The 14,101-nt window shown below is 39.3% G+C and overlaps 1 protein-coding gene across 6 annotated transcripts in view; it reads left to right on the top strand.

The window, feature by feature from the left end:
- The window catches only part of ablim1b (actin binding LIM protein 1b), a 71,642-nt gene that overhangs the window by 15,508 nt on the left and 42,033 nt on the right, over positions 1 to 14,101 (top strand). For 2 of the 6 annotated variants that reach the window (XM_057358544.1, XM_057358546.1), the window contains exon 1: positions 6,420 to 6,809. The exons of 1 other annotated variant lie outside the window; for it this stretch is intronic. In XM_057358544.1, coding sequence (XP_057214527.1) covers positions 6,788 to 6,809 — 22 coding nt within the window. In that variant the 5' untranslated portion in view covers positions 6,420 to 6,787. Of the gene's footprint in view, positions 1 to 6,154; positions 6,219 to 6,419; positions 6,810 to 11,838; positions 11,979 to 14,101 lie in introns of those variants that run through there. 3 more of the 6 variants (XM_057358549.1, XM_057358550.1, XM_057358548.1) reach the window with 3 other exon arrangements.

The following is a 14,101-nucleotide window of genomic DNA, read 5'->3' as shown; positions in this document are numbered from 1 at the left end:
TGGTTTTCCTAATTTGTCGATGCAAATGACAGTCAGTATAATTTTCAAGTAATCAACAGTTAGGGTACATTTGGAATTTTATTGAACAAACCTCCCACTGACAACAGTATTTATTTAAAAAATGAAAAACTCAAAATGCACTGTTCCAAATGATTATGCACAACAGAGTTTGAAAACATTTCATAGGTTGTAAAAAACTGAAAATGGTCATTTGTTGAATTTGCAGCATTAGGAGGTCATATTTACTGAAATCAAAAGCTATTTCAATCAAAAACATCCTAACAGGGCAAGTTACATGTTAACATAGGACCCCTTCTTCGATATCACCTTCACAATTCTTGCATCCATTGAACTTGTGAGTTTTTGGATAGTTTCTGATTGAATTTCTTTGCAGGATGTCAGAATAGCCTCCCAGAGCTGCTGTTTTGATGCTAACTGCCTCCCACCATCATAGATCTTTCGCTTGAGGATGCTCCAAAGGTTCTCAATAGGGTTGAGGTCAGGGGAGGATGGTGGCCACACCATGAGTTTCTCTCCTTTTATGCCCATAGCAGCCAATGACACAGAGGTATTCTTTGCAGCATGAGATGGTGCATTGTCATGCATGAAGATGATTTTGCTACGGAAGGCATGGTTCTTCTTTTTGTACCATGGAAGAAAGTGCTCAGTCAGAAACTCTACATACCTTGCAGAGTTCATTTTCACACCTTCAGGGACCCTAAAGGGGCCCACCAGCTGTCTCCCCATGATTCCAGCCCAAAACATGACTCCGCCACCTCCTTGCTGACGTCGCAGCCTTGTTGGGACATGGTGGCCATCCACCAACCATCCACTACTCCATCCATCTGGACCATCCAGGGTTGCACGGCACTCATCAGTAAACAAGACTGTTTGAAAATTAGTCTTCATGTATGTGTGGGCCCACTGCAACCGTTTCTGCTTGTGAGCATTGGTTAGGGGTGGCCGAATAGTAGGTTTATGCACAACTGCAAGCATCTGGAGGATCCTACACCTTGAGGTTTTCGGGACTCCCGAGGCACCAGCAGCTTCAAATACCTGTTTGCTGCTTTGCAATGGCATTTTTGCAGCTGCTCTCTTAATCCGATGAATTTGTCTGGAAGAAACCTTCCTCATTCTGCCTTTATCTGCACGAACCCTTCTGTGCTCTGAATCAGCCACAAATCTCTTCACAGTACGATGATCTCGCTTAAGTTTTCGTGAAATATCTAATGTTTTCATACCTTGTCCAAGACATTGCACTATTTGACGCTTTTCGGCAGCAGACAGATCCTTTTTCTTTCCCATATTGCTTGAAACCTGTGGCCTGCTTAATAATGTGGAACGTCCTTCTTAAGTAGTTTTCCTTTAATTGGGCTCACCTGGCAAACTACTTATCACAGGTGTCTGAGATTGATTTCAGTGATCCAAAGAGCACTGAGACACAATACCATCCATAAGTTTAATTGAACAATATAAAATTAAATGTTTACGACACTTAAATCCAATTTGCATAATAATTTGGAACGCAGTGTATAGTCTGAGTGATGTTATTTTTTTATCCAGAATGCTAATTTATATCACCACTGTGACGTCAACCCAATGGATGAATGTAGTACCTTTGAGGGGGTGCATGTTTAAAACCACTTCTGCAGGCAGTTTTCATGTTGGCCCATCCTTACGACACCCAAAAGTGTATTGTTGCTATAGTAACCTTAGACAAATATGATTTATAATCCAATTTATGGGGTTAGCTATTGAAGCCTTTGAAATGGTATAAAAACATTGGAACCCTTTTGTACTTCCTGCGGGCGTGGCATTGGTCAGTAATAGAGTATCGCAAAGGTGACATATTTTTGAATGCAAAACCCGGAAGCGCTTGAGCATTTGAGCACTTCCGGTTCCATCGCCCCAAAGTCAATGGGTTTTTTGAATGGGCTTTTGGTTAAATGTCTAAAATAAGACCTGTGGTTAACAAAACCTCTTCAAGTTTTAACAACGGTTGTTGCTAAAAGTGACTACATTCTTTTCCTGGGGACGTTATACATCTGGGGTCATCATACCAGTGCGCCGCTAACTTCTGTTTTGGCCTACAAAAATACGTCATCTCTGCGATACTCCATTGACAACAGTGTCATCGTCTTAGTTCACTCAAGCCAGGAATCAATATGAAAGTATGAGAAAGGTACTGAGAATGTGACTGTGTGTGTGTTACAAGAGTTAATGGAGTCATTAACTTTAACTGCAGCATATCGAACAAGCACATATTGCACACGTCCTCTAAACTGATTGTTTATATAAATGACCACTGTAAAAAACGAAATGAAAAATTGACATTTTGATATATCTTATCTCTGGCAATAACTCGATGAAAACTAATGCACATGATAGTGTACGTCGTATATGAGTAAAATTAATGTCACTCCAGGTAAACACTTAACTTTGTCTCTAAGCAAGGTAAATACTCAGGGTTTATCATTCTTTAAGTATACAACGGACAAGGTGCCTTCTAGAAGCTTGGTGATGTGCCAGGTTAAATGTGGATGCTCATTTGACCTCGGTTTACAAGCTCAGATAGAAGCATGTTCTGTTTGACAGGATCTTTATTTTAATCAGAATTGTTGATTTAATCGAGCCAATGCGTTATGGTCAGTTGATTTGATTTCCTTGTATATCCCGAATAAGCCTTAGATATATCAGATTCCATTCCTTTGTATAACATAAAACATTCAATCAAAGCCCATGCGCATGATTTGATTTAAACATGATTGTATCGTGGTCATATTATTGAATTTTTTTACAATCAATGTAAAACTTTGTAATCTTCTATTGGATGTACCCAATCACAGAGGATTAACCTGTGATGCGTTTGTTTTCGATATTGCGCATGATTGCATCTTTGGTATACCCAGTCATACGGTCTTGACTCCAACTGGCCCGTGCAGGTGCTCTTTTTCCCCTCCTGTGAAGATAATCACTAAAAATACATCAGCCGTAATCTGTTTAAGGAACCGGGAAGGAGCTCTCAGCATCTCCTCAGAGCTGCTTTACCAACAACACACACATAAACCCCGGTGATCCGGTCGTTTAATCTCAGACCCGGGGTTCCGCTGTCATACGACTCGCTATTGTGAGTCCATCTTGTATCAGCAGGCCGAGGGTCTAGCAATGCCCAATTTACCCAATCTGAACAGCTTCGGCAAACTGTGCGGCTCTGGCCGCAGCGACGACCAGGTGGTGCTGGACATGGTGAAACGGAAAAACTCGATTCGCAGAATGTCCATTATCGAAGACGGAAACGTAGCTCAGGTGCTCTACCTCATTCCCAAACAGTCCATGATGGAGCAGCTGCCCTTTCTCAACCCTATTGAATATCTCATCCTGGAGAAAATGGCCCCTCCTGATATGGGACCTGGTAAGAGAGGATAGTGAGAAGAGAATAGTGTGATTTCCTGTTGATGTGCAATAGATTGTTTTTAACAGATTTCTATGTATTTTTGAAAAACAGTCAAAAAACGTACAATTACAGAAAAAGACCGCAAATTTACAAGAAAAAGGGGTAATTTGTAATTTTACAGGACAAAAATGTTATTTTGCGATATATTTCTGTTTCTCCAGCTTACAGGAAATTTTCGTTTTTGTTAAGGATTTTTTTACTGAGATTGTACTTTGTTTAGTGCTTTTGAAGAGGACAGGACCAATCATATTTTATTTAGGATATCGTCGTTGTCCTTCCGAAACGTTGCATGTCCAAATTCGCTGTTTTTTAGGAAATGGAAAAAACACTGTAATTTTTAAATGATTAAATACGGTGTTGTCAAGCACTTTTTAATACTCTTTATTGGTTAGATATTTGCAAAACAAACATAAAGGGTGACTTATAATAATGATTTATGGCAACAACAAAAAAATCACGAAATATGAAGGTTTCAGAAGGACAGCGGCGATGTATTTGATGTGTGCTTTTCTGATAGAGTTTATAACTTTAAAGAGAATATCAGCCCTCCATAATCATTGTAATTGAGATAAACAGATGCTGGCATGTTTGTTTTATAAATCAGTGGGATGGAGGACTAATCTAAAGAAAGACTGAGCTGGATCATGGCACTGTCCTGCTGGCAGGATTATGTCTAAATCTGTGGACACATTCCCTGACAAATATTTCAATAAGTCTGGCGCACACACTTTTTTTACAGTTATTTGTCTTTACTGTACCTCTCGTAATACAGTCTGGCCTTCACTGACATTTTAAATGTTTTGTAATGAGAAAGCATTAAGACATTCTTATACTGTGGCTTTTTAATGGGTTTCAGTTCATTACATCCAGGTGTGGTTTCTAAATCATATTCAGTTTTGAAGATGATATTGGATATCGCTGGCCATACATTGTCCACATTTCTTTCCATATCATTTTTTTTTTTGCTTGTAAAGGAAGCATGTGCTTTTGTATGTTTTGCTTGTGTGTACTGTATACACGTTATGTGACGCATGTGGTTGTGTAGATGTTTGTTGAATGTATGTGACTTCGCTCTTGTTCAGATGGGTATCAGATGATTGCACAGTTATTAGTACTAAATGATTTCCAGATGATCCATTGTATGGGCCATTCTAATAACGTGGGTTTTCTAGGTATTGTGTGGCTCTAGATGGAAATGTATGTTGTATGATTTGAATAGTTAAAGATGGATGACTCGAGAGGGGAAATTCTTCATCTGCAAAGATATGTATATAATTTTTCATGTTTGTGCTCATGGCATGGAACCGGTACAGCTAGGAAATAAACACAACTAACCAATTAATCATTTAAAAGCAGTTGAAGTCTGGTGTATGAAAGTCATAGAAACCCTGATGCTTCTATAGACGGTTTCATTGGGCGCACACGCCTGGCCTAAAGTTAACTTCCGGTCTGTGTTTGGTTATCATACTGTATAACAATTTATTTTATAATATCTATAATTTATATGAATTATATTAAATTAAAACTACTCAACAGTTATTGATTCTTTGCGGAGATCTATCAAAAGTTAAGTTTGTATCACTTAACTTTTGTTTATGTTGTTGCCGCTGAAACCGTCTATACTGTTATTCTACTGCTGTTGACTGCTATTCAACTCCGAGCCATTGAGAGAGAGAGAGTTGCGTCAACTCCGTTGACTCCAATGGAACAGTTTTTTCACAGCAATGGTGGTTCATGGAGCCTCTCAATAGTTCCCGGAAGTTACTAGTAACGCACGGAGCTGCAGCAAAACAGACCAATTGTGACGAACTTTTAACACATTTAAAGATGTAAAGTCATTCAATGAATAAAATATGAAAGTAATAAAGCTTTTAAAGAGAAAATATAACTTCCTGAAACTATCTGAAGGCTCCATGATTCTTGAACTTGAAATTTGAACTTCCGTTGACGCGAATGACCCAATGAGGCTGAATAAATGATCACAGAATTGTCTGTTTAAGAAATTTGCATTTACAACCCATTTGCAAGATTCTCTGCGTAATACGCGTTCAGACCACCGTATCATTAAGAATATTAACTGGCAATTTTCTATATAATATAAAATAATTTAGGATGTTTGAAACTAGTTGCCCACAACATAGATTCAGATTAAATTGTCTGTTTTACATACTTCTGTCAGAAAGCTCTGGGCATTTACAGAAACATTGCAGAAGATTAATGCCAATGTTCTATGTATTCTCATAGGTTTGGCTTAGTTTTTAATCTGTTCTCTCATATGGTGAAAAAAGATTCGGTTGTCTTTTAATGTCATGGGCTTTATATTCCCCTCTTTTTTTTTGGTCTCGCACACAATCCCCCTTTATCTAAAATGAACCTTTAACAATTTTAACCCTTATACGTTCAAATCCAGACGTTTATCTCCGAGTCGTATATAAAATAAAAAGGAAAATAACTGTATATACCTAACTTTAACTTAGAATTGAGAACACCAAGGCTTCTGGGTAATTTGTCAGAGCAGCCCCATTCTCTCAGCGCTCGGTTGCCAGTGACGCCACTGCACCAGTGTGAATATTAATAACGCCTCTCATTAAACTCCGAAATTCAGTTGTCGGCCTCGTAATCCTATAATCAACAGCCATGACGTGTGGATAGTCCGTAGTGAGACTCGCTTATCCCTCAAAGGCCAGTAACTTAGTCTCGTTTCACATGCCACGTCTGGAGTTTGTCATATCGGTAATGCCCAGTCCTGGTCGGATCAATGATAGTGAGTTATTTTCCAGCAAATTCCTCAATGTAATGTGGCATAGAGACAGCACGCCGCAGCGAGAGGCTGAAGTAAACACAGCTAATCAGAGCATGTGATGAACAATGGCAGATAGACGGTGTTCGTGTAGGAGAGAGCAGGAAAGATTAGAAATGTGCCACATGTCCCCTCCATTTCTGTTGAAAGAATTTAAGGTGGCGTCTAAGACTCGGAAGGATTAGAGCTATGGAATCTGCATTTGTCACACAGCAGCTGCAACCTGGTTATTTCAGAACGGCGAGGGCATAGTCCACAAGCGCACACACACATAGAATGCCTGTGTATGAGGAGGGGGGGCTGCTTGAGACACGAAGACCAAGCTAGCAGTTGCTGAGCGGCTGCCTAGTTTGAGAGCGTGTCTGCCTGTTCTTCTGCTCTCGTCTCGCTTTTCTGTTGCCTCGCTCTCTCTCTCACCGTATCCTCCTTACGTTTGGATCCAGCGGGGGAATAAAGCAGGGAAGGCAGGCAGGAGGAAGCGTCGCTCTCCCTGATCCTCTTCTTCAGAGCACCAGCAGAGCAGTGAGGAACCAATGGTCATGGTGAAGGAGAAAGGTAGCGTGGATTCGCTTCTGGGTGGGGACCAGATCTTATACAGGGGGAGAAAATCAGGCCAGCGTGTGGGAGATTGCGTTCAGCGGTTTGTGAAATAGAATACTGCGGTTTTAGGAAACATAGTTGTGTCTGTGGTTGACCGATATATCAGCCAGGCTGATTATTACGGATGACGTTTGACCATTTTAAGATTTGGCATTGACAGATAACTGTGTCGGATTGTCAGAAGTGGTTGTTCCAACTAGTGTCAGTTACAGGATCTCCATGGCGTGGTTTGGAGTTTTAAGTGAATGTTGTGTTCAAGTGCGAAACGTTGTGGCAACGTTGTGTATTTGCAGTTGGGAAATTCGTGGCATAGGCCATCATGTTGTTCTTGATGTTCGTGTTGGCATCACCTATTACAAAGTCAATAGTTGGTTGAACACTAAGTGGTACTTGTGGCACAGTGTTTTTTGTCTTTGTTTCGTGTTCTGTAGCTTGCGATTTATATAATTTAAATCATAAATTGTAATCTGTCTGTTTTGTGTGTGTGTGTGTGTGTGTGTGCGTGTGTGTGTGTGTGTGTGTGTGTGTGTGTGTGTGTGTGTGTGTGTGTGCGTGTGTGTGTGTGAGTCTCTCAGTCTCTATGTAAGATTTCAGATAAGGATTATTTCACCACGCAGCATGTGGGTTTGACATTATGCTATACAATTGACGCTTTACAAACGTTATTATTATGTATGGTTGTCGAAAAGATCGTTTGAGGGTTCATTTCTTTCTGTGTGTGATTTTGCCATTAAAAATACAATGAATTCATTATAGATGTGTTTGTTTACACAAGTGCATCCAAATGCATGATATCCTTTTTGTGTGAATATGCATAACTGTGTCCTCTTTTTGTGGAGCACGAGTGTGTCTGTGGGTTTGGAGTTCTTCAAGAATAGCAAGTATCGATAAAGTTTCAGCGTTATCTGATAAAGGAAGCTGCATTTGAACAAGAACATCTGCTGAATCTTAAACACATCATTATCATCTTCACAGGCCTCAGGACCTCAGCACCTGATTCAAACAATACTTGTTTACACTGAACGACTCCAGATACACGATTTTGTTGTTCCACAAAAGGAAACTGTCCCTCATACCGGCACAGTTTTGAGCAGAAATGTTGTGTAATACTACGCAGGAATTTAAAGAGCTAATAAATTATTGAAAAAAATGCAGCGCACAGTGTGTTCCTGTCAAAGGTGCGCTGTTTGGGAATCCTCTCAGGAAAGATGAATGTTTCTGGAAGAAGACTCTTGTCACAACTTGGATGCATGTTACAGAGCGCTGATATATGTGTGATTGGAAAAGTAGATCATGGTTTAGTAAAGCTAACAGTGGTCTGTGCAGAATCTGGGAGGGGGAGGCTGAGAGAGAGAGAGAGAGAGAGAGAGAGAGAATGAACTCAATAATGCTTTTATTGCTGTAGCCATGGCAACCGGGTGATGACTGGTCTGTTGCTGAGGCCGTACCCCATGTGAATAACATCCCAGAAAACACTGCAGGCACACCTCACACACCTGTATTCACATGCAGACACACATGTTAATGCTGTCATAAGTATGTGTGCGTCATTAGTTAATTCATGTATATGTATAGTTTCTTAATCATTTATTCAACAGTCAGAAGCATCATTGTAATACTTGACAATAAAGCTGTATGTAGTAATTTTAATTAAAACAATAGTTTAGCTAAGTAACAATTTATAATGCTTTTACAGTATTTAGTCACCTTATTTACTTTAAGTTTTCCCATATTTAACACTATAAAATTGAGCGTGAGTAAATGATGACAGAATTTTCATTTTTGGGTGGACTATCCCATTAAGTTAAGTCAGCTAACATGAACTAACTAAACATTCACTGCATCTTTATAGTATTGCTGAGGTTTGTCCTCATATGTTACAGCGCAGTAACAGTGGCCAAGTGTTATTTTAGCCCCTTCTGTGCCAAATTTACAGATTTGCCATTTCCTGCAAGCCTGACTTAGGAAGATACAGACACACGCATTTACATATTTGGCAGACGCTTTTATCCAAAGTGACTTAAAGTGCATTTAGTCTATACATGTCTTTTTTTATCAGTGTGTGTTCCCTGGGATCGAACCCACAACCTTGCGTTGTAGCGCAATGCTCTACCAACTGAGCTACACAGGACACGTACGGTATCTCGACTCCACTCTTGCTGGAACAGTGTCTGGTCTATTAGCGGTAAAATGGGAATGCTCAGTTTGACATAACTCTGAAAACCTTTCCACAATGTGTAGATTATCAGAATGGGATCACTGGTTTGGAAAACTAGAATGTGCTATTTAAAAAAAAAAGTTCTGTAGACTTATGGTTACTAAATGGATATACTGTATATCACATTTGTCTGTTTTATCATTTACATGAATTATACAGTAGTGATCCAAAAACAGATCAAAGACGTTAATGTAGTTGATCAAATGCATTTTATAGACACCAATTCAAAGATGACATTTTGGGATCAGCTGACCTGAATTGATGCTTTAAGGGCATTTTAATGTGAGGGTAAGTTCAGAAGGATCAAGCTCATAAAACAATCTGTCTGACACTCTCAATAGAAGATAGCAGGAAACAGATAGAAAGGCGTGTGTGTGCGCATGTGCGTGTCATGCCTGTGGATTCATGACATCAGTGATCTCGAGGGCCTCACAGTCAGTGATAGAGATATTCTTATCACATTTACTATGGTAAAAGCTGTCCTTTGGCCACCTGGTGAATTGGCTTTATGTATTGTGCACTTCATGGAGCATTTCTACCTTTACTCTTTAATAAAAATAGTCGTACTAAGATTTCATAGCGTTGATTTTATAATATAGTTTCACATTACAACCTTAATTTCGTATCACAAGACATTATTTATGCCAATAAAAACAGTCATTTATTTGCTAAGCTTTGAGGACAAATTGTGCACGCACTTTGGAATCTATTTCACCTTCATACACGAGGTGCTGTGATGAATTTATAGGAGTTGTCGTGGGGCGTGGGTTTCATCAGGTGCTTTGTTGTTTGTAAGGGCTGGACGTTGGCCAGCAATGTGAATGTCGGTGTGACAATGGTTGGATAGGGGCCATCACAATACGAATGCAATATAAATGTAATAATAATGATAAAGAAGAGTGGGTATATTGCACCACACTACCTGTTGTACAGTTCAGTCCCTTTAAGTGTGTGTCTAAAAAAGCCCTTCCATTTATATACAATTGTCATTGTTCTTCCAAGACTTGGCCTGACCCTTTGAGGTCAGCGGGGGTCTGGTATTTAGGTGAGAGGTGCACTAATACTTAGATTAGTACAGGGGTTGTTCTCAGTTTGAACTCCTACTAAAAGCAGCAGAGGTAAAACAGTTGCTTAGAAGAAAAGAGGTTTAGACCTTTGGCTTATGCTGGGATGTATCATAGAGGTTTGTGAAAGGTGAGATTTGTTTTAATATGCCTGCTGGAGGCAGCTGTGAAGAGGAAAACATTGACTCATGATGTTCACACATGCTTACTTTGAGTCAGAATGCCAGTTTGACCCGTGAAATGTTTTTGCCTCAGGTTTAAAGGTGCAATGTGTGATATTAAGAAGGATCTATTGACAGAAATGCAATATAATATACATAACCATGTCTTCAGATGTGCATAAAGACTTTACATAATGAAGCGTAACGTTTTTATTACCTTAGAATGAGCTATTTCTATCTACACCACGGGTCCCCTTACATGGAATTCGCCATGTTGTTTCTACAGTAGCCCTAAATGGACAAACTGCTCTACGGAGCACGTTTCATAAATATGTTATCTTCTTCGGCAAAGAGGTGAAAATGTGATGACATCATTGTCCTATATCAGCCACCGTAGTGCTTCGAAAGGGAGGGGTGAGGGGTGGACTGTGCCATCGGTTGCAATTCGTAACCCCACAGCTAGATGCCGCTAAATTGTACAAACTGTACCTTTAGGGAAGCCGTTCAAGTTGAGCAGCCTAATAATATTTGGTATAGACCATTGAACATTTGTTCATCATCATTTAACCCCTTGTGTGGTGTTCAAATCTGTAGGACCTGTGTTTTAATGTTAAATATTTTTTGTTATATTTCTTTTCAAACTCAGACCTTCAAGATAAATTTTTTTTAACCCATTTCGTTTTTACTCACAATTTTGTACTACACTTTTTTACCACCAAATAAATTGTACCTTTTTTCTAAATGTGATTTAACAAAGGTAAGTATATACCATATTCTGTCTATGTTGCTTGTAATTGGGATAAAGTAAACATCTTTCATATTTACTATAGTAGTATTTACTATAAATGATGCATAATAGCATGTAACTAATCCTTAACCACACTCTAACCCTAACTCCATAGTAAGTACATAGTTAATTATTATTATTATTCAGTACTTTAATGTATAATTACACTGTAACAAGGGCACCTTAAAATAAAGTGTTGCCAAAATGAATAATGCCGTGGGTAGAACATTTGCTGAGTAACAAAAACATGAAAACCATACAAGATTAAAATATTTCATACCGCTGTGATGAATAGAAAATAAACACCACCATCTTTTACAAATTAAATTACATTTAGTTTGACCCCATTGTGTAAAAATGAAAAATGTACAAAAAGTCTATTTAAATAGAAAGAGTAACTGTGAAACTGTGACTTTATATAAAATGCCATAGCAATATTCAGGTGCATGTTAAACAGAATTGTGAATAGTTAGTAAATAACATGTGGGTACATTCAGACTTCCTCGCCACCCGCCCACCATTCCTCACATTTGCATCACCCATGACAGAGGTGGCGTCCTCCTCATCCATGCTGTTTGGCAGGATGCAAAGACCACATATCTCATAAATGGGCAGAATGTTCAAGTGTGCGCTTTTTTTGTGCCGTGAAAGCTCTTGTTTGAGTGGCAGCACATCACGGGAATCTGCGCTAGATCAGCTTCTGCGTATGATTGAAACGGTAATTCTTCCTCTGTGTTGTCTATCAATTCTGCAGCCTCACTCTTGGGTTCCACCGCATGAGCTCCTGGTGTCACACTGTTGCCGCCCTGCTAGAGCTGGTTGCCATAGCAACAGCTGTCTCGGCTGAAGGGGGCTAGTTGGAGACGAAATCCTCTGCTTTGGTTTCAAGGGCCGGTAGGAACATTCCTGAACATGCAACTTCTGCCAAAATCTTATCATTGCTACCTAGTGGTACTCCAGTGTCCTCTTTCAGAAAAATTCCTGTCGTCCGCAACGATTCATCATACTGGAAACTCAGAGATTAAGACTTTAATGGGTTTAGAAGGTACTGAGATTGTGTGAAAAGGAAACAGACCTCATAAAAAAGCTCTCTGAGATGTTTTGCTAGTGACATGCTCTTTGGTGGTAATATTATGTAAGAATGTGGCCTGATAAGGACTCAAGAGTGATGTGGGAGGAAGATTTTTTCCTGTTAATCTCACGCAAGCCTTTCAAGTGGCAAGCGATTAGATTAAAGAGGCATGTATTAACCCTCCAATAGGAGGGCCGAGAGATAGAGAGTGAAGAAGTGTCATTCTGAGATGAAGTCTCCTGTTTATATGAGAGGGCAAGAGAGAGTAATAGTAAATGTTGAGAGGATGGGAAGGCCGAGGGTAAGAGGAGAGCCGAAAGGTTTGAAACTCATTGCGTTTGAATTAACTTTAGCCTCAGTGCCGCCCAGTTTTGTGTGGACACCATCTTGGCCTGTTGACCTATGGCACAAGATATGGCACAATAAAGCTTTAACAGCACATGCACACACATAGAGAATGACAAACTGATAGAATTGTTGTTGGAAACGTCTCTTTCCTTGAGGACATGGGATTATAAGGATTGAACACATTGTTTGTAAAGGTATAGTGTGTGCTTACATTTTAGTGGGAGTGAAACTCCTCATACATACTGTATGAAGAGGTGTGTTGCTTTAAAAGTTAGGATCAGTGATATATTACTATGTTGATTTTCCATTATATTTGCAATTATTTATATTTACATTTATTAATTTAGCAGTCTCTTTTATTGAATGTGATTTAAAAATGAAAAAGCATTTTGTCAAAATATTGTTGCTGGTATAATAATAAACAATGTAAAATATTGATTTTAAATCAGTTGAAGAGCTTTTGAGAATTTGTCATGTTATTTTTTCCCATATTTTAATATTTTTTTGACAAACAAGCTGTTACATAAAACGTTGTTTGCTTTGACAACTGTGTACACTGCCTCTACATTTAAAGCGATAGTTCAGCCAAAAAGGAAAATTCTGTCATCATTTACTCACCCTTATGTCATTTCAAACCTGTATGACTTTTTCTTTTGCAGAACACAAGAGAAGATATTTTGAAGAATGTTCACTTCTATTGAAAGTCAATGGGTAATGCCGTTGTTTGGTTACCAACATTCTACAGAATATCTTCTTTTGTGTTCTGCAGAAAAAAGAAAGTCATACAAGGGTGAAAAAAATTATGACAAGAGTTTCTATTTTTGGGTGAACTATCATTACAAAAATGGATTCAGTTTAACGTGCAATTGCCTCAACCAGTTTGAATTACGTAATGCTCTCAAGCGAGCAGAAAGTGTTCCGCAAGCCAACACCAGCAATTCAGGTGTTATCACACCGTGTGTGGGTGACAGAGAAGTGTTAGTAGGTGTTTGGAGTTTTTTTAGAGCGATATGTTAGACTAGCTTGCAGTCACGCTGTGGAGAGGTGCTCATGCTAGCTTCAGTCTTTGTTGTTTACGTTCATTTTCTGCTCATTAGTGATGCTTTGAAAAAGCATAACTATTGTTATACGAACATGCATACTTAGAATTATTCTTGTTACGCCAAAAGTTTGGCACGCTACTTGTCCCGCAGCTTTTGACGTAGACCCATGAATGAATACATCACATCGACGGGCCTATTCGGGAATGGTGTGCTATGACTTTTATAAGCGATCGGGTGGGGGTGGGGGTGCGATAGGGGGGTTGAAAAACCACCCGAAAAATCCCATTGACTTAACATTGCACCCAACTTTGACGGGTCGTAGCTCCGAGCGAGGAGATCGAAGAAAAAAACGGTTAATACACGATTTGAAGAAGTTATCAGGCTCTATAAGAACATAACTCACAATGGGGTGTAAGTTGCACCCCTGGGGTGTGAGAGCCTCCCAAAATTTCCGTATACCTATAATGGGGCCCATAGACTCCCATTCAAAACCTAGATACCTATATATTCACGCGTTATTTTTTCGCATTCGACCCATGAATGAATACATCAAA

Source organism: Triplophysa rosa, linkage group LG18, assembly GCF_024868665.1.
Source record: "Triplophysa rosa linkage group LG18, Trosa_1v2, whole genome shotgun sequence".
In the NCBI taxonomy this organism is placed as follows: Eukaryota; Metazoa; Chordata; class Actinopteri; order Cypriniformes; family Nemacheilidae; genus Triplophysa; species Triplophysa rosa.
This window is presented reverse-complemented; position numbering and strand designations above follow the sequence as displayed.